A 24,929-nucleotide genomic window follows, 5' to 3' on the forward strand; every position below is an offset into this window, starting at 1 on the left:
CTCTTCTTTTTTGCCTGCAGACTTCTTGCCCTTTTTTGGAGTAAGGTAGATTGATACAACTCTTGCAGTAAAACTAAATAATGGAGCCTATTGGGAGCTAGTCATGTTTGTGTTCAAATACCCACGTGCATGAACAGGAGATTGTGTGGAATGAAGTTCAATCCAAGAGCGTGCCCAGTCACAGACCTCTACATGTATTTGTGGAGAAATACATTAAACACATCCAGAAAGGTGTTTCTTGGTTGCTGGTGAAACTTTTAATTTCAAAATCCTTATGGTATTTTGAAGAAGGGTGGATTCACGCTATCTGGTTTCTGATCCAAATGTACACTTGCCTGCAAGTTGTTTGTATAATCAAATGCTTCACTAAAAATGAGACAAAATACCACTTTAAAAATCAAACTGGATCTGATAGTCCATAGGAACTGTGGTAGTTATAGTGGTTGCTTGAATGGAACAGCCAATTTTTCAAAAATCATTTTTAAATCCCTTTTTTTTCTTGCTCGTGTGAGAATGAATATATTTGCAATATTTTTGCATGTTTTAGAAGATTAGGGAGGAAGTGATTTAGGAATGATGATTAAATTTTTTGTTCTCCACTTCTGTGCTTTTTCAGATTAGCTAATTCGGAGAGTTCATTCAGTGGTGGAACTTCACAGCCTGTGAATAACCCAGATTTGGTGGAGGACTTGTCACAGGCTCAGCAACAGCAAAATGAGTCTTCTAATGCTGCTGAAACCACTGAGCAGAAGCCCGAGGAGGAGGTGAGATGAAATAATAGTAACTTTTCAATGAAGCAAGGCATGGAAATTTGTCATTATATTGTCTTACCTGCTCAGATTTTTTTTTTTTTAATAGGATCACAAATTTTTATCCATTTGCCATTTTGGTCTTCTGATTCCCTAATTTTCTCCTGAGCTGCACAGCTGCACACAGATAGCTGGCAGTTGGAATGTGTGGAGAACAGCACATGGGGCTCCGCTTAGCCAGAGGAGCCCACAAGCTGGTGCTGCATTCAGGGCTGAATGTTCAACTGCCACAACTTATTTTCTCTCCTGTGAGCCTGCAAAGTGAGACCATTGTACTGTTCTGGTAGTAACTGATGTCTTTAAAACCGTTGCTTTTACTACTTTAGACTATACCTTGTGTACCGTCCAACACTGATTTTTGGTGACTAAATCATGAAGACCTGAAATTGGACTAGTTTTCTAGTTTTTGGGGGGTTTTTTGATAGATGTATTTGATATTCCTCCTTGTAGTTTTTTTTCAGCTGTGAGGTCCTTTTTTAATTAAGTAATAAAATTCCAGGAGGGAAACAAAAAGTGACATGATGGCAGGAACATGTTGATCTGGGGAAAGATTGAAAGTACTGAAAATAGTTGTGTGTACATAGCATTGGAAAATAGTGTTGTCCAGAGATTGCTGTAGAAATAGTTGGAAGCCACAAGAGGATGAGTGATAATGATGTTATTCCTGTGAACTCACATTGTGCCCCATTCACATCTTACAATATTCCCTCCTTTGGAGTTTGTTTGTTGCTCCATTGGAGGTGATTAGTGGGAAAGACAATCTACTGAACAGATGAGAATAGAAAAGCCTGTATACTGCCTTTACACTCACATTTTGGGCACATTGTGGATGAAGGACAAAGATCTGGAAGGTGCAAAATAACTAGTTATCAATTATTAACCAATAGACAAAATCTCTCCAGAAAACCTCTTGAATAAATGACTTGCAGGGGAGGGTATGTGAGGGTGAGAATAACTAAAGGCAAGCAAACAAGTAATAAAAAAATACTTGCAATTGTGTGAGTTGAGATGATCCCATTGTGGATTATCAGCCCCTGTGATTTCACAGTCAGAAGTTGATGCCAATGTTACTTTGTTGTCCCTGTGCACTAGGAGAAACTGTAAACTGCTTTTCACAATGAGACTCGTTTGGCTTTGTTTAGACAAAAGTCAGGATAGCTCTAAAGGAGGGTTTGAGACCTGCAGCCATGGAGAGGATTGCAGCCATGGACTCCCGATGAAGTTGTTTATTCCTTCTGGGGGGGGGTTATTCTCACTCAGTCTGAATCGTCTTCCGTTTTCATTCTGCAGCAGCAAAGAACCAAACGAGGAGGCTGGGCCAAAGGGAGAAAGAGGAAGAAGCCCCTCAGGGACAGCAATGCCCCCAAATCCCCCCTGACCGGGTACGTGCGGTTCATGAACGAGCGCAGGGAGCAGCTGCGAGCCAAGAGGCCGGAGGTGCCTTTCCCAGAGATCACCAGGATGCTGGGCAATGAGTGGAGCAAGCTGCCTCCTGAGGAGAAACGGGTACCACTGCTCTTCCCTGTCCTTGCTGGATGTCTGCTGTTACATGGGAATGTGTCTAGGGAGGAGGGTGACACAGGCTTTTGGTTGAAATCATCTTTAGGAGGATATTTCCAAGTGAGGGGCACAGGCTCACATGATGAACCCTGCAGGGCCATAGCATCTCCTCCAGGAGACCTGTATCCTCTAGGTAATGCAAGAACACATCCACAGTGAGGGATTGCTGGAATGAGACATCCCACAGTTCGTGTGATCCCTCTGGATGTAACTGCTGCACCAGCTCAGATACATCTGACACTTGTAAGGCCAAAGTCTTGGGGTGTGATGTCTCCTAACTGGCAGTCCTTCTGCACTATCTGATAAGTGAATGAAGCTCAAGGCCATGTTTGGACTGTTTTTTAGGGCTTTCTGGAGTGGACCTTGTTAATGAGTGAACTGCTAATGCTAATCCTTGCTGTCCACACCTGATTGCCAGTTGGAGGTTACTGCAAAGCAGTTTTTAAATCCCAGTGCAACTGAATTTTCTCATATGAATTTAATCTTCATATTTGGACTTGGAAAATTACTTGAAGGGTATAATGAAAAATGAGATGAGACAGAAAAACAAGATTTCCTTTTGTTGCTTTTTACTAAGCTTGTAGAATGCAACTTCCAGAGATGATATAAAACGGTGCATAGGCACTGTGATTTAACCATAATGGAAAATATGTGGCAAGGCAGAGCAGCTGATTTGGTAGCAGGGATAATGAGAATGATGTTGCTCAGAGAAAAGTCAGAATTTCTCCTATGTAAGGTTGGAAATTTACATCCATGGAGAGGATGTCGTGCAGTGATGAAAATGTCTAGTGGGAGGGAAGGGAAAAAGACATCTGCCCACCTGCACTTTAACATATTCTTATCATGTCTCAGGCAGATTTTTAACCTAGGAAAAAGGAAATTGAGTTCAAATCTCTGTTCTGTATGCTGCTTTTTAAATCCCCAGGGATTCTGTCCTTGAGTAAAGCTGTAAATTTCTTACTCAGAGCAGGTCAGGGGAAGACTACTGAGCCCTTTCAGCAGCACATTGCTAGAGATGGAAAAAAAAGAATGAATATCTTACAGACAAATAACATGTCCAAAAGCAATGCCAACCCAGCATCACCAAAATTGCACCCCAATCCAGAATGTTGTCACTGTCATCAGCAGGGTCAAAACTGTGTTGCAAATGTATGAAAATCGTAAGTTACGTGTTGTCACGATGACTTAAAGAAAATACCAAGTGACTAAGGTTCACTGATTTTATTCTTACATTCATTGAATTTTAAGCACATTTGGAAAAAAAATTGGGAAGGCAACTTTTTTTCTTGAAAGGGTCCCATTAGTAAGCATTGTGACCTTTCATTAAATGTTTTTCAGTTCATCAGTTCCCCTAAAGTATTCTGCAGCTAAGCTCATTCTGTCATGCAGATGTATGAAATACCTTTGGGCTAATTAAAAAAAGGTTTCTGTTAACCAAAAATACAGATAAACTATATCAATTAAAAAAAGGGTTCTAGTAACCAAAATGCAGATAGATAATATCAATTAAAACCAGGCTCTTTTATCTTAACACTGCTCTTTGCAATAGCCATGATGGCTTGTTCACCTCTCAGATGTGCCAAGTGTGTGGTGGTGCTTTTTGTCTGTGGGGCATGGAAACAGAGAGTGTATTTGGAACGCCACTGTTCAGGGTCTGAACTGTAAAGCATCATCTGATTTGATGCTGTTGTTTGGCAGCACTTGATCCTGGCCACAGAACAGGAATTCTGAAGTGTTTGGTCTGTAACATGTAGGTAATGTTCAGCTGAGGAGAGTAGCTTAGTAGGAAGTTACACCTAGGCCTAGCAAAAAAATAAACAGAATAGTTACAAAAAAGAGAGAGAAAATGGGACACACACCAGAGTACAGTAATTTTATCCAGAGATCTTGTGCCTTTGCACCTCATTGTTTCTTCACTTCTCTCCTGTTTGCATGGGTGAAATGGATCAGCACTTCATCTGACAAGTTGTTTTTCTTCCCTTCCTCCTGAAGGGGAGGAAACTCCCTGAAACTCTTGGACTTTTCTGTTTTCAGCGATACCTTGATGAAGCAGACAGAGATAAGGAGCGTTACATGCGGGAGCTGGAGCAGTATCAGAAGACTGAAGCCTACAAAGTCTTTAGCAGGAAAGCACAGGACAGACAAAAAGGCAAATCACACAGACAAGGTATTGAATGGGACAAAATATGTGCCTGGCTAGAACAATAGAAGATTCCCAGCCAGTTATGTAGCCTGACACTCATTTAGAGCCTTGGATTTAAAGGCTGGCTAAAAAGTGAATGTGTTCTTTCTATGGGATTTTCCTCAGCTATGGTAAAGGGAATTAGACTTATGTGAATTTAACTGTGTCTGCACTGTGTTGGAGGCTATGCTTTAAGAGCATCAAAGTTAGACATAGCTTCTCTGTGACTTTGTAGGAGAGCTGCAGAAGTCTGTCTGGAATTGTTGTGCAATTAGAGTTGTGTAACTGTCTTAATTCTTTGGTTCTTGTTTTCTTAAATTTTGTTTATTTTGAGAGACTTCTTGTTTGTTTTCTTTTTCAGATGGAGCGAGACAGCCAGCTCATGATCATGAGGTAAACCTCTTAATTCTACATTTACATCAGTGGGTAGACTTTCAGGTGAAAAAAAACTTGTAGTGAAGTCAAAACCGAGTTTTGTCAGAAGTTGGGTGTGAATTCTTCCTCTCTTTAATGCAGGTTTTGAAAAGGTAGAAACAACTGAGTATTTTTACACTCATTGGAATGACAATCTAAATTTAGCGAGTCTTGGGCAGGTACAAATGATAGATGAAATGGAGCATAGGGTGCACTTAAAACATAGGTCTGTTTTGTAATGCAATGTTAAGAACTTAAAAATAGCGTGAGACCTCCATAAACCTGCCAAGTTAGCACCTTTAAGCGTCAGTTTTCAGGTTCTGAATTTTTGCAGTAACACAAATGCTTGTGGCTTCCTTGAGAAGAAAATGGCTAAAGCAGCACAATAATTGGAAAATCTCTGGCTTAAACCTCCTCCTGCTCTCCCTTGCCCTCTGCATGTGTAAATATTGGAGAAGAGTGAAAATGTCCAGAGATAGAGCTCATCAGCTGCAGCACAGGCATCTTAACACAAATCTTGTGTGTCCTGGCTGACTGTGGTTTCTTGTCTCCTTGAAATGCTGCAGCTTTCTCCGGTTGTATTACCTAAGGCCACGGAGCTTCTTTCATGGTTACCAATAAATTGCAAACAAAGAGCAGTGAAAAAAATCTTGCTTACACACAGCCTCTTCACTTGTAAGCAACAGGGCTTTCTGAAAGATCTGTTTTCCTTTGTGAGGTTTTTTGCCTTGGGAAAGCAATCCAGTTGCCTTCTAATGTGTTCATTACAATAGTGACAAGGCTGAGCACTGCTGAGAGGCAACTACTGGTCTTGAAGGAAAGTACGTTTCACTTTCAGGAAAACGTTTTGGTAGCATGTTTTTTATATGCTTTTTATTAACTCCTAAAGGAAGTGCTTGCAGTGAGATTATCCTTCAGAAGTACATGGTTCCCAAGTTTTCTGATTCTACAGTCCCTGAATCCAAGTTTGTCTTCATTGTACAAAAACTGAAGGCTTCAAGTTCAGATTGACTGTGACTGTTACCGAACATTTCAGTTACACAGGTGGCAAACTACAAATTTGGAGTCTTCCCTCTTACCCTTCTAATTCAAGCTATCATTGCTGATCTTTCACATCAGAAATGCAGTTAAAAGTGAGTTCTCCTCACCCTGTGGAACGTTTAAGCTTCATCAGATAGAGCTGAACATCAACCTGTCAGTCAGACATCTGTCTCTGAACTGGGCCTTTGACTACTTGGTGTTTTTCACCTTTCTGTTTATAAAATCCCACATGCTTATCACCTGATGTGCTTTCGCATCTTTTGTGCACAGAAGTCAAGTATTATATTTCTGTATAGTTGGGGAATAAGCAGAAAAACCCTTAGATTGCTTTTAGAAGTGTCTCTTCAAGTTGTTACTGGAAGTGAGGCTAAAGCTTTTTGTCATCTTTCTTTACTCCTTTCTCCTGTCCACACTGACCTTTGTTGCTGTGTTGTGATTAGCAGGTACAAGCTGATGAAATTACTTCTTGAGAGAATATGAGAAAATGCAGTCAAAGAAAGCTTTTTTCTTTCTCTTGCTCCACTTAAGTGTTTATGATGTAGTTTCTGTGAGTCAGTGTTGAAGTTGTTTTAAACATTGTACATAGAGTTGACCTCTAAAGAGTTTTGTGATGGGCAATTCAAATACTAATTATAATAAAATATAACTGAAGGATGAGAGGGAACTTTTAATAGATATTGCCTTGAAAAACATGCACACAGTGTCCCCTGAGCTCATCTCTGGGCATGAAATAGAAGATTTTTCTTCCTTCAAATTTTAGTTTCAGAAATATGACATATAGCAATATACACTGGAACTGTGGTCATCAGCAGTGACTAAACCTCTGGATAATTGTTCTCCGTTGTTCTGTTATTGTTTATTTCCTCAAACTGCTTGATTCCAAGTAGGTTTGGCATCATGCACTCAGTTACATTTATTACTGGGAAGCTTTCAAAGGTTTGTGCACACAGGTTGAGGAGAGCAGGGGTTGCCTTCTGGTACCTACTCTGAGAACATTTAATGGAGCAGCACATTTATTATATCCGTTCCTTCCACTGTCTGCAGCCTGACCATGGCAGGAGAGCTGAGCTTAAACCCCCCCAAAATATCAGCTATCTCATTACCATACTTCATCAAGTCTCTAGGAACTTCAAATCTGATTCGTTGCAGAATCTTGAAAGTTCAACCTTGGTTTTACTAACCAGATGAGATTGTTGACCCTTGAAGCATCTCAATCTTATTTAGGGCAAATGATAGAAACAATTTTGATTCTTTTTTGGTTTGAGGGATGACTAAATGAGGCTGGAACTGAACAGACTGGGTCCTTTTCAATAGGAGGTAATCAAAGCCTTAGGATTTTAATCTTCAGTGAACCTCAGAGTGGCTTAAGTACTTCAGGGCTCTCTAGAGGATTTTTTATGTGCTGGGTAATGTATTTTGTAATGGGAGAGTGCTGATGGCTTTAATGATCCTCTCCTGCATAGTAGAATTTCTTGCCCTTTGGAAGCTGGGCAGTTACATCTAGAGCCTTAATTTGTTTTGTTTTGTTTTGCTTTGCTTTGTTTTGTTGTTGTTGGTTTGTGTTTTGGGTTTTTTTGATGTGTGGGGTGTTGGTTGGTTGGTTTTTTTTGTGTTTTGTTTTTACCTGAAGAACCTGTATCCTAGGGCTGCAAAGAGAATATCATCTTCACAGTACTTTCTGCTCCACCTTCTATACTGGTAGGAGCCAGTGATGATCCAAGCCAGTGGCTCTTTGCACACAGGCAGTAATAGTGAGCGCGAATCAGAATGTTCAAGATGGATATTCTATAAGTGTTCTAACCAAGCTTCATAACTGCCAACATTTCTTAATGCACATTAATGCAGAGATCCTAGATTTTGGGATGAAATGAATTCTTAGCCATTCTAGGCAGTGTTCAAACAAAATGGATGCATTATTCACACTTCTGTGTATGACTTCTCTTTCTAAATATGTTCTTGAGTCATTTGCCCTGTAGCAGCATGTACAAAAACTTCAGAGAAAAGCACGTGTGATCATGAACCCCAAATAAACCCTCCTGTGCCTCAAAGAGCTGGGGAGAGTTGCCCTTCCCTCCAGTCTTGCCTGTTTCTTGTGGGACTCCAGTTGATTCAGGCCAAATGAGGTTTGAGTTCTCACTCAGTAAATACAGAGCTCCTCAACTGTAATTGTGCCAGGCCATAAAAGACAGCTTATCTTTAAAAGCAATCAATGGACAGTCAGTCTCCTCAGGGAAGACAGAGTAGCTGAGGTTCCATCCAGCCCTGTCTGTCTTGGCTGTCAGGCATTCAGGTGTGGCAGACAGCACGGTGACCCTCTGAACTCAGGGCCAGAATTCCCTTATCAGCCCTCCGACACTGAGGCTGCCTGCTGCAGGACGCCGGTCCTGTGGGGCCCTGCAGTTCTGGATGATGAGTTTGTGACACATTATCAGCCATGTTTGAGAGTTGGGAAAAGCTTTGGTTCTCCACAGGCACTCTTTCCTGCTTAACTTTGTTTCTGTGTTAAGTTACAGGTTGATTGTAGTTGCTGCAGTTTATCAAACCAAATTTGCATTGGCTTTGTCCATCATGATTCAGGTGCTAAAACAAGCATGATTTAGGAGAGGTGACTGAAGTATGGTTTTTTGTCTTGAGTCAAATCATGTTTTGTACAGTTTTTTTGACTAAGTTATAGAGCGTTTCCTGATTTAAAAGTGTTTTTTCCTTTTTTGCTTTGGTGGTGAAAGGCCAAGAACCATGAAGCTTACTGGGCATTTTGCTCACTCTGTCTCCTGTTTGTTGATAACTCCTGTAAAACTATTTCAGAATGTGTCAGTTGGTTGATGGTGGAAAATATAAATCCATTCAGATAGTTTTAAAAACTGAATAGTTCTCATGTATGATGCCATTAGGGTGAAAGAGTGTATTTTAGTATGTTGTATGTTCTTTCTTAATGATGATATTTGATTAAACATATATCTTGAAAATCTAAGACGCATCCTTTGGCCTTTCTTGGTAGGAGCTGGAAGTGTCTTTAATCCATTCAGGTTTTGGTCTCCTTGGCCTTTTATTCTCACGATCAAAACAGTTAAATGAATTCCTGAAAACAAAATGTTTAGCTATGTTATTACTCTTTCCATTGTAGAAAGAAGCAGATACAAAGGAGAGATCTGTCTTTGATATTCCAATCTTCACAGAAGAGTTCCTGAATCATAGTAAAGGTAAGTTTAACTTTTGCAGGACCTTTTCCTCCTTGCTTTTCCAAAGTTCTTGGCAAATTCTGAAGAGTCCTTGCAGTCTCCCATCTCAGCTCAAGTAAAGACTTTGGTATAGTTTCTGCTATTACCTTACCTCTGTACATACACAATGGCTGAAAAGCAGTTTTTCCTGGCATTGTCTTCCCAAATTAGCCTTTTTTGAGAATGTTTCTGATGTTAATTCCAGCCAGTCCAAGCTGTGTCTACTGTTCCATAGTACTAAGAAATATCTAAGATGTGTCCTGATGGTGATTCAGGCTGGTTAGCAGTATTTTATTTCTCCCCATATGTGGAAGATTACACTGATATACTTTCTGTTACTCTGTTTGGATTTCAGATCTGTGTGTCTCAACAGCTGAGTATTTTTTGCCAGATTTCTTGAAGACTTTCTTGACTGAACAGAATTTAGATCCACATATTTTCATGGTCAACAGAAAGTTATTTTTGTAACCGATGTCTTGTTTGCAGGATTCTTAGCACTGCTGCTAAACTTTGTCATTCTGATTGGACTTGAAGTCAGTCTTGGAGTCTTCCTCCCTAATCAATTCCCCCTTCACTTCCATTCTGATGCTTTGAATGTTTTCTGATTTGTCCCTCTCTCTAGGAACTCTCTCTATTTATAATGTGCTACCGTAGGTGCTGTTGTCACTCCATGGCGTGATGCTTTTTATCTATAAACCACAACTGCACCGTTTGTAACTGTCAGTTGAGCGCTCCAGAACATTCTGCCTCATTGCCTAGCGGCCCTAGAGCTGTTTTCAGCGGTGTTTTGACTCTCTGGGAATGGGTTGATGTTCACAGCCCGCGAGGCGGAGCTGCGGCAGCTGCGCAAATCCAACATGGAGTTTGAGGAGAGGAACGCTGCCCTGCAGAAGCACGTGGAGAGCATGCGCACAGCCGTGGAGAAGCTGGAGGTGGACGTGATCCAGGAGCGCAGCCGCAACACGGTGCTGCAGCAGCACCTGGAGACCCTGCGCCAGGCGCTCACCAGCAGCTTCTCTGGAGTCCCGCTGCCAGGTGAGACTGGGAAATGGAACTGCTCGTGTTTGTGATGGCAGCTGAGATCACAGAGTCTGCTCTTGTATTTCTGTGCTCCTGGCTGTTCCTGAGCTTTTGTCGCATGGGATAACGAAATACTAAAATGCGTGCGGGGGAAAGTGTAGAGTCAGTGCTTTATTTCAGCGTGACATTCATTTTCTTACTGCTCTTACTCTTCCTAATAAAGAGAGACACATACTCAGTCCTGGCTCTCCTTCACTTGTTTTATGAAAATGTTACTAAATAGTATAGACAGGACTTGCGAGTTCCTTGATTAAAATAAAGGCTGTGTCTGTATTGTCAGCTGCCAGGGAACCTACTTAGATTCTATGACTGCCCAGCTGAAAGAGTTTGTTACAATCAACTATGAGACCCAAATGAAAGAGAATCATGCTTCATTAGTCCTGATATCCTTGGAACTACTCACTTTGTGGAGTTAGGAGGACATTGTTTAGCAGAATCTGTCACAAGAGGTGGTGCATAGCAGAATTACCTCCTGTAGCAGGCAGTGTGTTGGCACAAATTACCTTTAGCATAGTGTTAACTTTTTTTGAATTGCTGTGATCATCAAAATACCTTGTGGCTCATTTCACCCTGTTCGCTGTAGGCAGCGGGGAAACCCCCACAATGGAAACTATTGACTCCTACATGAACAGACTGCACAGTATTATCCTGGCCAACCCACAGGAAAACGAGAACCTCATCGCCACGGTGCGGGACGTGGTGAACAGGCTGGAGCGTTAGTGACAGGGTAAGTGTTCTCACCCAGGCTGCTCTTGGTGTCTGCTCTGTGCCTCTGGCACCTGTTCTGGTGCTGATTCCTGTGCTGATCACGGTATTGTACAATCATAAAGGTTTCTTCCTCAAAGCTGCAGGAGCAGGTTGTCTTAATGAAAGTCAAATTGGGTTGAAAGTATTCCACGGCATTAAAGGGTTCTGAAATTCCCTTTACCTCCAAGATCTTTATGTATTTGTATCAGGTAAGAGTTCTGACAGAAAGGTAACTGGGTGACTAATTTAGAACAAGGTTCCTTTCTTGAGTGAAGTAAATCTGAGGATTTCAGCAGTAATTGTAGAAACTGATGGCCACGGGGAAATTCTGTTTGTCCCAAGAGGTTACAAGTGAACTCAATTGTTACAAACTGAAAAGACCCTATCTGGCTCTGTAGTGCCTGTAATCAAGCTGTTCTAATTAGGAAGGTTTAGATGCAAATGGAACACTAAGGTATGGTTTCAGCTGTACATAGCCTTTGCTGATACTAATATTTATGCAGCTTGTGCATAGATTGTTATTGAGCTCATGATTCTGTATTTTTGCTGCTCTTCAATGGCTTCGAAAACTGTAATAGAGAACAGGGTAGAAAAACAAACTTAAAAAGAAGTAAATATCAGTCTCTCTGCATTACTGTGCTGCTTTGCATTTCCCACACCTCTCACTCCCCCACTTCCCCATGATGCACAGCACTAGGCAGCCATGAGGAGTTTGCCTATTACTATTTTAACAAAGTACATCCCCTCATTCTTTAGGCATTTATTATGTAGAGATCTACTGTACATGTCTTGAATAGTGTTTAGAAATGCAAATAAAGCTGCCTTGTGCCATCTGCAAATATGAAGACAGGGCTTTTCATCCTTTCTGATTGTGACCTTTTGTGGTGCTGTGTAGAACAGTTAATTACACAGTTCCCATTATAGCGTGGCTTTAGCTGGGAGATCATTGTCCTTCCGGAGGGTAGCCAGATGGAACGGACTGTAGTTCTGAGAGATGACTGAGCTCCCAGCAGAATAAAGAAGTGCCTTTACTGCTGCTATTTGTGAAGGGAACAGCTTGTCGATCCAGGTCTGGGATTTTTCAGCAGCTCATCAACCTCCTCCTTTCTGTACACTGTTTTCAATTAGTTCTCGGGCTCAGAGAATTGGGAGGGGAGCTTTTACAACATGGCTAAGAGGGAAAGCAGTTTCTCATCCATCCATTATTAGAAGGGTATGCCAGGCCCAGAAATGGATATTTGTCCTTTAGGCACCTTGCTAGAAAAATCGTATCTCAAAGCTACTAAAATCTAGACTTTCATTCTCTTGCCAGGTGGCTTCATCTTTCTTAAAGGATGGACGATTTCTGTGTTCCTAAACATAGAGATACAATTTTCTTGGATAAGCTGGATTTGGCTGTAATTGATTTGGAAAAAGTCATTCTTGCTCTAAAATTCTTCCTTCTAACCTCTATTTGAAAAATAGTACTCCTTTCCCTTCTTTCCTTTTCCTATCAATGCCTTCCCTCTTTTCAGCAGCAAAGCAATGTGAGGCAATTAAAAATGTGATTAATAATCACATGGTTTCACTGGATAATGACATGCATGTAACTGAATATAATGATCAAGTAATTAATGGGACTGTTCATTACACTGACTTTCACTTGGCAGTAGTTGTATTTAGGGACAAAATTTTGGAAGGAGGAAGGTTGGATTTTGTTGGATGCAAACCCAGAAAATGGTCCATGTTCCTTAGAAAACAAAGAAGTTTTGGATAAAAGGTTCGGCTGGCACACGATAAACTGCATCAACAAACTGTCATCTTCAGTGTCCCTTTATTAATGTGCATATGAAGTATACTAATTCTGAATGTAAGCTCTGTCAACCAAGTGGTCTGAGGTTGAGACACACCACAAATAAATGGCACAGAAAACTGTGCTGTGATGCTCCTGAGAACAACTCTTTCACAGCTCTGAGGTGGGTTTTGGTGGCTTAGTACATTGTGTTTAGGGACTATTTAACTATACTGGTGAATATTTTGGTTTTTCTGTACTGCATGGTAAAAAACATCTTTGTGCAAACAGCGTATGGCAAGAAGAGGAAGGGGTTTGTTACTTAGCACTGGATGGAAGCAGCAACTCAGTTTGGTTGTGTGTCTAGAGGCTGCTTTCCTATACTGCACGTTGTGTTTTCAGATCAAACACCCAAAACCCCATGTCACGGTGCCTGTTTAGTCCTAGCAGATTGTAGTCTTCTAACCCTTATTTTTCTGTTTCGTCTGCAGGTCTCGTGACCCAGGGAAGCTTTACAAAATTTTTTGGCCAGTGTGGAATAAGAAGCCATGAGGCAAAGCCTAGGGTGGGAGGCAGGATGGCAGGTTTGTCCTGGGCCCTGCCCGTGTGTTTTGTCAGGGAGACAAACAGATCAATGTATTAAGAGATCTTGAGGAGCCACAGACACCGCCCACTAAACATTTGGAACTGTCCTCTGTGTGAACATTTAAGAGCATGCAACTTTTGTGCAATCTACATTTTTTAATGGATTTTGCTGGGTGTGAGGGTGCCTGCGTTCTGTGGACTGGCTGACTGTGGAGATGAAATCTCAGCTCGTGAAATGGAGTCAGCGTATATGTTGTAGTAATAACTTTGATGTGTTATATTGCCTAATGTCTTCTAGTGTCTTTTATTTTGTTTTCATGTTTATCCTGTGGGGTTACCTTCCTTCACTTTAGTTCTCCTCTTTTGATCTCGTTCCCTGATTCTTGCAGTACCGGATAGCAGCGCTTGTGTTCTCTGCTCTAACTGGGAGTTTTCCTTGGTGCACTGTCTTGTCCTACACCTCCTGCTATGTTTATAGGAGCTTTTCTTAAGGAGAATCCTGGGTGGTTTTGTGTTAGCCTGCAATTCCTGCAATGTGAGTTTGCTCCCTGCTAGGGACTGGCTGTGGTTGATGCTTTGTGACTTGATTCTACTATGAGACAGACTTCCTCTCTCCCCTCTCTTCAAGCACCTCTCTTGCACACTTCCATGAAGGTCTCCTGTTACCTCTTGAAAACGTTGGCTGGAGCATTTTACTATCACAAAGATCAGTGGAAATCAGGATAGAAAGTGAAACGTTAGTTCTTCTCAGCAGGGAAAATGAGATTCTTTGGTATAGACTAGATCCAGCTTTAGACTAAAGCTTGCCCTTCCTCTGATAAATCGTTCAGTCTAATTTAATGTTATTGCCTTGTTTTTGAGGGAATAATCTCATGGGGAAAGCAGTTGTCTATGAAAAGAGAAATGGGCACAGGGATTGCATTTTTTTCCCTCCCTGCCCTCCTGAAATTGCTGTGCTGGGAAGCAGTGTGTCTGGAAGCAGCACATATTTTTGCATGAATTATTAGAGCAGAGAAGTTATTAGCAGCTAGGTCCACATAGCAGCCCACAGAACCCAGCATTACAGCTTGTTTTTGCTCTCACCTTTTGTACAGTTCAAGTACCGCCCATGGAGCCCATAGCATTCAGCATTTTGTGTTCCAGCTGACCTCAATGGCTTTTCCCTTGCATTGAGTAGAGCTCTGCATGTTTGAGTCTGATCTTGCTGAACTACACCACTCCTGGCAGAGCTGAGGCACCTACTGTCTGCACTGGCTTATGCAAAACTTTCCCTGCCCTTTGGTTCCTGTCAAATTCTTGCTTCTGTCTTTGGCTCAGCACTTGTTGGACATCTCTGGGCTTTGTGGGAGTGGTCGAAATGCTCTTGCTCCCACATGACAATCTCTTTGCTCCTTCTTGAGACATCTGTTAAGATTCCCTGTTGTGGATTGGAGGTTGCTTTTGTTACAGGAGTGTGTTGCTGTCTTTAATGTACCCCTGACACAAATATTTTGAAGATAAAAAAGCAGCTTCTTCTTTTCCTGCACTGTAAATATAGACTTCATGCTGGCCTGGAGCCATCTTCAGGTCAGCACCTTGTATTCCAGGTCTCAGCTTACTCCTGGGGTTATTGCTGTAGCCAAGTAGCAAGAATTTCCATGTAAATCAAGTCTTCCTTCAGGGAGGAAACTCCTTTCTCTTGTTACCTGTTTTGCTTTCAAGACTTCACAAAAAGGAACCTCACTTTGCTGCATTGACTTCCACTCTCCTTAGCAAGGATGAGACCAGCTGATGCTGCCATGAACTTTTTTAGTGGGTTCTGTAATGAATGTTGTAAATCCTAGAGGTTGTTAATGCCTCCAGAAGAAGCACCTACACCTTCATCTCCTGTATGTATCTTGTTTTTTTTGAAGTGGTGATGTTTGACTCTCTGTTGAAGTGGCCAAAATGCCAAATAGCCAAAACTGATTTACAAAATCCTGAAGTTCTGTCTGTAGCATCCTACCTAATACCTGGAGCTGCATCCCATAAAGACTCCAGAAATTCCATGAAATATGGGCTGCAGTTCCAGGCTGTAACGTATCCAATCCGTCAGTAAGGTCAGATGGCTTCGGGCTGCCCTGCTTACAGAAATCTGCTCGTGGATACTGCTCATCCATCTCTGCTGAGAAGCATGCAAGTGTTGTGGGATAGGAAATTCAAGGTGATATTATTACCTGGGGGCTGATAAATCTCTTGCATTTTCCCACAAGAATGGAGGCAGGGTGGATTATCCATCTTGAACTATCTGGGGGGAGACTGAGTTCTTGCTCACTGATGATGTGACAGATGATGTTTTGTCTCATTAAGAAGCTTCTTATTTATGTTGATCAACCCTATAAAAATGGATTTTGTCTTTCCAGTGTTTTCAGAGTGTCACTTCAGTTTACAGTTTTCAGTGTTGACTGATTAAAAAAAAAAATGAAGTGGGTGTCAAGGAGAAGAGCAGAATAAAATGCTTTTGTCACTTAAAGGAGTGTTAAGAGAAATATATGAAAGCAGAATCCATTTGCTGGATTAACATGTTTGGAATTGTTTAAATGCCAACTTTTCTGTACAATGTTTTTGTAATTAAACTTTGGAGCTCCTTGGTTTTTAAGAAGTTGATGTGCTTGTTTGACACTGCTTCATTAAAATTGTTCAACGTTGAATCCACTCTGATTCAATTTTAACTGCCTTTTCATGAAAGAGCTAGTACTACATTGATCTCTCGGCAGAGATTTTGGCAACTCCACATTAACCTTTGTATGGAAATGTGCCTCTTCCACCTCTCCATCCTAAGTGTCTTCCTCTGAAAAAGCTAAAGGAATTTAGGTTATTACTTACAGTGGTGAAAGCTTCAGAGTCTTTGGATAACAATTATCAGGGCCATTCCTCAGCTTGACTAACTTTAAAAATGTCCTATCTCTCACTCAGCCCTTTTTGTGCATCCTTGTCTTCCTTTACCCTCCCTAATTTCCCACCATCATAGTGATTTTCTTTAGGAACCTATCATAACTATTGCTCCCCACTTGATTTTCTTTTCCCCTACTAGATTTTTCTCCTCTCTTTACCCACGTGCTGGCTGAGAATGGAGCAAACTGTAGCCTCATGACATTTGTACTTGGTTTAGGTGCTCTGTGGAAGAGTTTGAATGACTTCTTCCTCTACTGATGCTCTGAGGTCACAGTGCTGTGAGCAGCCTTGTCTTTATGTTACTTTTGTGGTCACACCTTATTATTCTGGTTGCCAGATTACTGCCTGCTCTGTCTATACCAACAGGCTTGGTACAGTCTTCTTTCTGGGACAGACTATACTGAGATTTAGAATGCTTTGGAGATTTTTTAAAAAACACTGATTGTGTAATTGTAAAGATCCAAAAACTAGAAGGGATGTGGGGAAAACCAGTGTAGGAGAATTAGCTGTGACACTGGCTGGTTTGGAGCTGGAGACAGGTGCACACCCGGAGGAAAGAGGAAGAGCAGTGAGTTCATAACAAGAGAAGAACCTAATTCCTTTCTAACCTGTGCTCCTGCTTGTGGCACCAGGAGCAGATGGTGGTAAATCATGCTCAATTTGAGACAATGCAGTGTAATACTTACACTGTTTGTTCCTGTTTGTTCCCCCTGTTTACTCCTCAGCTGGGCAATTGGACTGATGATGAATTATCATCTAAGGGAAGCTGGGGGGATCTGAGGCCTTCGGGCTCTGAAGAGGAAGAGATCACTTCCTCTTTGTTCAGGCAGGTTCCTGTTGATAATGTGGAATGTGGATTCATTTGGAATCTGAAACTGGGTCTTTTTAACCTTCTACTTCTTTCAGTTGAATCCATCAGAGTCAGAGGTACTTTTACTGTAGAATCTTCCAGCTTGTGAACCATGAATGGTTTTGCTGCTTCTTTCTCTTTCATTGCTGATAGTATTGAGGTTTTTTTAAACTTCAACTTTTTTTTTTTTCATATATTCGTGATTTGCTATCCTAATTGCAAACTCTGGCTTTTGTATGAACTGTACCATTTCGGTGTGTGGTGAAGTATCCACATCCATTATGTAATACAAGGCATAGCCTTTACACAAACTGATTCATGGGTTTTATTAATTAACCTATAATTCTTATGCTGTGGAGGTTTGGGGCTTTTTGCTATTCACTGTGCAAACACTAATGGTTTGTGTGTCTGAAGATGTAAAAATGCAAGCTATTCTAAGATGTAAGCTAATTGTAAGGGTCTCTGCTGTCTCTTCCTGTTGAAATGGCTCCTCTCCCAAAGTTGTTAAATATTCTGTTTACTGAATGGTCTTGCATGCTCTGGAAGGCAAAAGGCATTCTCACTTTTCCCTAGAAATATGTCTGTGCATTGAAGTCCATGTGATCTTTTTGTTTATAAATTTCTAAAAACTTAATGAAAAAGCGTTCTGCCTGTCCGAGTCCTTGGCTGCTAGATACCATCTGGTTTCCTTGAATTGAGTGGAACAGTGTTACATCCACTGAATACCTGACTGGCTGGAAATCAGAGAGAGTTCTAGTTTTTGTTTTGGAGCAACAGCCCTGTGGGATTTCTCTTTCTATCTCATATCGGCAGTTCTAGTTTTATTAAATCTGTTCTAGTGTTAATCAAGAGAGAATTCCCTCATCTAATTTATTTGAAATACTGCTTAAGCCCAAGACACTTGCAAAGAAATCCCCAGTTGAAATTCAAGGCCTATAAATGCATTGTTGCGACCCCTCAGCCTTCAAAATGGGTGTTAAGAACCGTATCAGTATTTTAATTCTTCTCAGAGGAAGTTTCTTTTCCTCAGTAATGCTTCGAATTCCTGCCTATGCTGGGTTTGTGTCTTAAATATTAGAGGAAGAGAAGTAAACTGTTTGGGCTGGGGGCAGATTAGCAGGAAGTTTATCAAAAGTGCAGGCCAGCAGGATGGCTGAGTCCAGGAGAGTGAAAAGCTCTGGAAAATTAATCTAATGCCTTTCCCAGAAGGGGCCGTGGTGCTTTTAGGATGAATGTTGTACATGCAGCAGAACAGGCTGCTTTCCTTGTGTTTAACAGCTGGTTATGGAGAGGGTTGACATTGTCATCCAAAGATTTCAGTTCTCTTAAATTGCTTTTACCCAAGCAAAGCATCTGCTGCTGTAAAAGGAGGAAATGCTGTATAGTGGTATGTGGCTTTCAGGCACATGCAAGAACTCGAGGTGCAGGAGGAAGGTTTCAATTTCCTTTTGCTTACTGATATTAATGAGTGGCTCAGGCATATGTAATGCACAGACACAAATTCTGTTTACAACCTTTTTTTTTTTTTTCTTTTGTAATGAAGGTGGCAAGAATTGCCTTCTGTCTTCACCCCAATAAAGATCTGTGAAGGGACTTTGTAGGATAAGGACAAGGATAAGAAGAAGAGGATACAAGAATAGAATTTGCCTTTATTCTTGAGGTTAATGTTCACTTACTGCCAGTACAGAAATGGTTGAGTTTTCAGCCTCAGTAAGTTTGAATTCAGACCTGAAGATTTCATACATTCCTGAAGTGCTTTTGAGGAGGGAAAATAGCAAATGTGAAAATGAAATTCCAGCTGCACCCTCATTTCAGGACTTCAGTTATGCGGTAAATGTGCATTTCCAGATATCTGAAATCTCTATCCACTTAACCAATTTCCTCCTGGGGGGAGCAGTGCCCTCTGATGATCCATCTTGGTATCTCAGAATGAGAGAGAGAAAGCCTGGCGACGAAGGCCAGAGCTTCTGCAAGTGAAAATTTAAGTCAGTTCCCCGGTTTTGTTTGAGGCAGATGGCAGTTTCTTAAGGTTTTGGTATCTGTTTGATTTGTTGGGTTTTTTTTAATAGATTCATATCTTTGTTTCATGCAGCTATATTATTCTTTTCCTACCACACTTTGAGAGCTGGTCGGGGTGGAAGTGGTTCAGCAAGTATTCCTGGGTTAGAAGGAGAGCAGCATAGAAAACATGACCTGAGTTAGCTTTGAGGTCATCCTTCTGGCAGCAAGGAGTGGCTGTGGTAAAGATTTCTGGTTGGCTAAAGCTGTCCCTGTGTGTTGGTAAAATCAGCACAGCTGACTTGGAGCTAGCAGGAGCTGTGAATACATAAATCCATGGGATGGAAGCTTTGCAGCTATTGGTATTTACACAGTACCGTGTCTTTGCAGAGCTGGTTTTTGTTCTGGAAGCCTGCAGCAGCTTCACACTTCATCAGCCCCACCAGCTCTCAGGTGTACAGCAAGGTGGGAGCTGCTTCTCCTGCTCCAGCCAGGAGCACCCCTGCCCAACCCTGAGCTTCACTAGTGCATCAAAATACTAAAAAACGGCACAGCTTTTGGTTGTTGTAGAAAGTTTTCTGTATTTTGTGAACTGGCTGAGCTCCTGTAGAATCTGGCAAGCACTAGGCTTTTTGTGAAGTGAGCAAGAGGATCAGAGAGGAGAGGAAGAGAAGCAGGAGCTCCTTTCAGGAGGTATCCTGCTTGCATTTTGGCTCCCAGTTTCATGAAACTGCACACTGAATTGATGTGGGAGCACAGACCGTAGAGAATGATCTCCTTTTCAGCACCTAGGGCTGTCAGTAAATACATGACAATCAAAATATAACTCCTGGCTTCATGCTCTTGCCCTTATCTGTATGTTTTCCTTCCTGCCTTTCCCTCTCTTGCCCTCTTCCTTTGTGCTGAGCTGTTTCAGCTTAAAACCAGCTAAAATTGACTCCACCAAGAAAGTTTTTTCTTATAGAGTCTTTTTTATGAATGTCACTGGAATGTCACTATCCAGTGGATTTAGAAGGGGCTCACAACTACTGCAATTGAAGTATTTAGAAAAGGCAAAATTATGGAAATAAGTGTTTTAAATTATCTTGTCTTTTGAGAAATGGGGGCAACAAATCAACCCAGCAACAGTGCTCTTTCCTCTGGTACCAGTTTCCAAGTCAGATACTGACAAAACAAACTGAAGGGATAAAATCAAGGCTTTTTAATCTGGGGGAGGGGGATGAGGGGCAAGATCACGTTACTGATAAAAGGAAATATGTAAAATAACAAATTCCAGGCTTTCTCCCTTGGGGTGTGTGTTCAACTGTAGAAAGAATGTTTATGGAAGAATACATTGTGCTGTTTAAGCATGCTTCAAAGAACAAATCCTTTCTTACCTTGTAGAAATTCATCTCAGCTTTTGCTTTTCTTTCTTTCTTTCAGACCATAAGTCAGTAGAAGTGATGTATGTTACCCATGGGCCAGTTTGTTCAGGGGTAGCTTAATCTGGGCACGTCCTTACCTTGGATTGGAAGTCTGTTGTATTTAATGGGGTGTTAACTCAGTTTATTCCCTGGGATTTCTGCAGTAATTTTATTGCCTGCAAAAGGAGCAGTTTGAAGCCAGATGAAGTGAAGGTATGCTCTGTACCGTACCTGCTGAGCTTGGCAATGATGCCTGGACATGCTTACCTTATTCTGGTATTTCTGTTTTCTTCATCACATCTCTTGCATGTATTTTCCTGGTAGTCCTGCTTTGAGCTGGAGGGTTATCTCCCTTCTTTGAGGAAACAGATCCATGGGCACTGCATTTGGTCTGTACCCAAGTCTGTGTCAAATGTTCTTGGCAGTACAGGCAAGCATGAGAATAATGGATTCTGAAGTCAGATTTTATGAACGAGGCTGTTTGGTAGTTGAGTTCAGTGATACTGCAGCAGAAGCTAAAGTGAATTACAGTCCAAGACATTTATAATGTTAAAGAAATAGGTTCCTCTAATGCTGAAGCACTAACAGAACAAAGAGGAAAAATCAAAGACAAAGATAAAAAAATCATCTTAAAGTGGACAAACTGTGCAGGATGACAGACTTTTATAAAGACTTCTGTCAGGTGTGGCTGTTTTGTGAGGGAGGATGGTGTCGATCAGCACTGATGCCTTAGGACACAAAGCTCAATTGTTCAGTCCTCTTACACAGGTGGTCTTCCAACTCCTGTGTGGTAAAAGCACAGACAACAGTTTCATGAACATTAAAAAGCATTGGGATGTTAAATTACTGGGCAGTATGTGTTTAGTGTCAGTGAGAAACACGATGTCACTTCTGCCTGGCGTTTTGGAGAACAGACTGCAGTAACTTCATCAGAGTCTTCTGAAGCACAACTTTGGCCTGAACTAATATGAAGTATCAGGTTGGTTCGTCTCAGTTCAGTTTGTTGTCATGTGCTTTTGACATATTTATCTAGTGGGAAACACTTCACAATTAGATCAACTGTTTTCTAAAGCCAAAGCTTCAGTGAAAAGATTTGGCCCAATGCAATTAATGAAGATTTAATTTTTGACTTTGCTGGAGCCAGGATTTTATCTGCAGTCTTCAGCAGTTATATATGTGGGTATGGATTGTCAGTCCATCCGGAAGCTGAAAGTGTGTCTCCAGCTTTTCCTAGACTCATCCAGTGTCTGTAATCTTGCAGCTTCACAGAGGAATCTGTGTGGGGGTTCTTCCGAAGGAAAATCCAAGAGGAACTCCTGCAATGTGTTCCCGGACTGACAAAGCATATATTTCTTTAGCTAAAATAGCAGTGCTCTTTCACATATAATGGGGTCACTGTTTCTCTGCTGAGTTTCTCATGTTATTGATACTTACTAGCTGGGTTCCAATCTGATGATAAAATATCAGCACTTCAAAATCCCAGCAGTGAGAGGGCTTCACATCACCAAAATGTCAGACTTGTCACTTAAAGAAACACTTCTGTTACTTTCTGTCACTGCTGCTACTTTTTCTTTATGATAGGAAATTTCAGTTGGATTCCCAAGTTCTCCACTAGCAATTTCTCTGAATCCAGTATTTCACTACCATGGGCAAATGCAGTGAAGGTGTTCTCAGGGTGAGGAGGGAGGACTGAGCCTGAGTCCAGAGGATCTGGGTTTCTTCTCCAGGCTCTCTCTGTGTCACAGATTCTCTTTCTGCTTCATGGTCCAGTCAACAAATTAGTGAAGGGTGCTCAGTTCAGTGATGACGATGTTAAAAGAGCTGATGGAGACCCAGTTCTTGGGCAGTGGGCTGGTTCAGGTCTACTTCAGTTCTTCATTGTGCAAGTGAAAAGAGGAAACAACATCCATTTAGACAGAGCTGCCTGAAAAAAGGGCCTTTGTCTTAGCCTGTGTGTCCAGGAACTACCACTGTGACCTGAAGAGGAACCTATAGGCTTTGTTTGTTAATTCATCTACCTCCACTTATATGGAGTTTTGGATATGATTAAGAGGATTTGGGGTTGGAAATAGCAATTTCTTGTTGGCTTTTAAATTATTATTTAAAGTAGACTTGTGGTATCTTTTTCTGCTTGAGCTGTACTGCCTGAAATGGTGCAAATCTTGCAGTTGAATCTTATTTTCATTATTCTTTCTCGAGCTCTGACCTTTAAGAACACAAGTGGAACTGGCATCTATACAAGGAGGTGGCAAAGGTCTTGTGTAGCCTTCTGAAAACAGTCCTGTTCTGTTTGCATGACAGAGTAGCCAGAAAATGTACCAGCAAAGAATAGTGGGTAAGAGAAAATGAATGACGTGACTGAGTGCAGTAGCCGGAAATAACCTCCTGCCTGGGCTTGTTCACCTCACCAGAAATTATCAATATAATGGAAGTGTGATTTTACACCATCTTTAACCAGAAGGGTGTAGTCTGCCTAGACATATATTTATGACAAAATTCTTAATTTTGGAGTGAATGCATTAATAAAATGATCCAATATAAAAATCAGCGGCCATATAGTCTTACATAATTTAACTGTATCAGTTTAAAAGCTGTTTATTTAGCATACTAATGAGCCCTGTCTGGGTTTGATGTCTACCCACAAGACTGTGCACAGTAAATAATAACCATTGCAAAAAATGTGTTTCTCAGGGTCCTAAATTAACCAGTCTCCACAATCTATATTTTCTTTTCACGGGCTACTTAATTTCTCCTGAATTTCAGTCTTGTTCCTCACTCGAGTCAGTGTGAAATGTGTTTCTACTGGATTTTTTTAAGATTTAGAACAAATGACAGGCTGACCCAAGGGGTTTGACTGGGGAGGGAAAAACACTGAGCGCTGCTTCAGCTAAAGAAATCATGTTTTATTAGCTCAGTCTGACGTTTGAAGAAGAGAACAGACCAGGTTTGGGCTTCAGTGGTAGATCTAGAGCTGGCTAGGTTGCTGCCCTAGAGGGAAAGGTTCCTGTCAACTCCAGATCTCCCAAGAGACATCATTTGCTGAGCTGGTGTGATGAGAAGGTTCAGAGGTAGTGGCAGTCTGGATGGTTCATTAGTTTAAATGTCTGGTGTTGGGAGGTATGTTCTCAAGCAAAGGCTTCTAAATATAAAATAGTCTTGTGAAGTTTTCATCTTATGAATATTCACTTGTTGAATTTACATTTTGTTTTTCATCTCTGAGCTCCTAGAACGGGGCCTTTCACCCAGGACAGCCTTCCCATCTGTCTGAGTAAACTGACAAAGTTTTTGCAAAAACAGTCCCTTGTTTAACATGTCCGTGCCCTCCAGCTAGTTTCTTTCAGAACACTTTGAAGACACAGCCATTGTCACATGCAAGCCTGAATAATCTAAATCTTGAGCAGAAGTTTGATCTGTGCACCGTTGAATACATCCAACGGCTGTAATTGGTGGAGGTGCAGGTGGAACCGATAAGAGAGTTTTGCCTCCAGAGGCTAAAGCAGTCCAGGCAGTGCTCTCAGTACAGAAAGTTCTTGCTGAAGCTGGGAGAGAGCAAACACATCTGCCACGTCCTGTGGAGCATTTGGAGTGGCTGCTTGGGAGCTGCAGGGCTCAGCTGGCATGGAGGTGACAGAGATAACGCTTGTGGTTCATGACCTGAGCCCATTGTGGCTGTCACTCCAGTGCATGGCAATCACGGGGAAAGGAGGGAAATACATAAATAAGGGCATGCATTCCCCAAGCCCTCCAATACTCTTGGGTGCCTGATTGCTTCTAGGCTGTGGGTTTTGTTGTTCTGTTCTCATTTGCTTTCTTTTTTCAACTACGTATCAAGTTATTTCCTGATCTGGCTTCATATGGTGGCTAATGGAACAAAATTGATGCAATTGCTCCGAAAACAGGCTTTTAGCTGGTAGATTCTAATTAAAGCAACCCTTTTTTTTTTCAGAGGAGAAAAAAAAATCCTTCCAAGGGCCCACTTTCTTTGTATCAGATTAATATATATGCAATAATTTCCCAGCCCGATGTAGACGGAAGTTGAAATATGCTTGGAGCAGTTCAACTCAGCCATATGTATGTGCTGGCATTACCTGGAGCTTATTTCTCCCACAAGGTGATATTTCTACCATGCTAATCTTGTTGCTTCCTGCTGTAGGCAGTATTAGAAAGAATGTGTCAGAAAAATTGTCAAAATGGCTTTTTCTCAGAAGATTCCATTTTAGTTATGCCCATGGGAAAAAAAAAAAAAAAGGCAAAAAAAAAAGGCAAAAAAAACCCACCAAAAAACCAAAAAAACCCAAACCAAAAAACCAAGGCATAAGTTTAGTTGAAAATTCATAGTTCTGTGGTTTGACCAGCAT

General features: G+C 41.3%; 1 protein-coding gene across 8 annotated transcripts in view; it reads left to right on the forward strand.

The window, feature by feature from the left end:
- The window catches only part of HMG20A (high mobility group 20A), a 38,527-nt gene extending 22,495 nt beyond the window's left edge, over positions 1 to 16,032 (forward strand). For all 8 annotated transcript variants that reach the window (XM_040077530.1, XM_040077535.1, XM_040077532.1 and 5 more), the window contains 8 exons: positions 617 to 764; positions 2,100 to 2,315; positions 4,404 to 4,536; positions 4,913 to 4,944; positions 9,131 to 9,206; positions 10,044 to 10,259; positions 10,888 to 11,031; positions 13,314 to 16,032. In XM_040077530.1, the coding sequence (XP_039933464.1) occupies positions 617 to 764; positions 2,100 to 2,315; positions 4,404 to 4,536; positions 4,913 to 4,944; positions 9,131 to 9,206; positions 10,044 to 10,259; positions 10,888 to 11,024 (958 nt within the window). In that variant the 3' untranslated portion in view covers positions 11,025 to 11,031; positions 13,314 to 16,032. The remainder of the gene's footprint in view (positions 1 to 616; positions 765 to 2,099; positions 2,316 to 4,403; positions 4,537 to 4,912; positions 4,945 to 9,130; positions 9,207 to 10,043; positions 10,260 to 10,887; positions 11,032 to 13,313) is intronic.
- The last annotated feature ends 8,897 nt before the right edge of the window (positions 16,033 to 24,929 follow it).

This window comes from Hirundo rustica, chromosome 13, assembly GCF_015227805.2.
Source record: "Hirundo rustica isolate bHirRus1 chromosome 13, bHirRus1.pri.v3, whole genome shotgun sequence".
Lineage (NCBI taxonomy): Eukaryota > Metazoa > Chordata > Aves > Passeriformes > Hirundinidae > Hirundo > Hirundo rustica.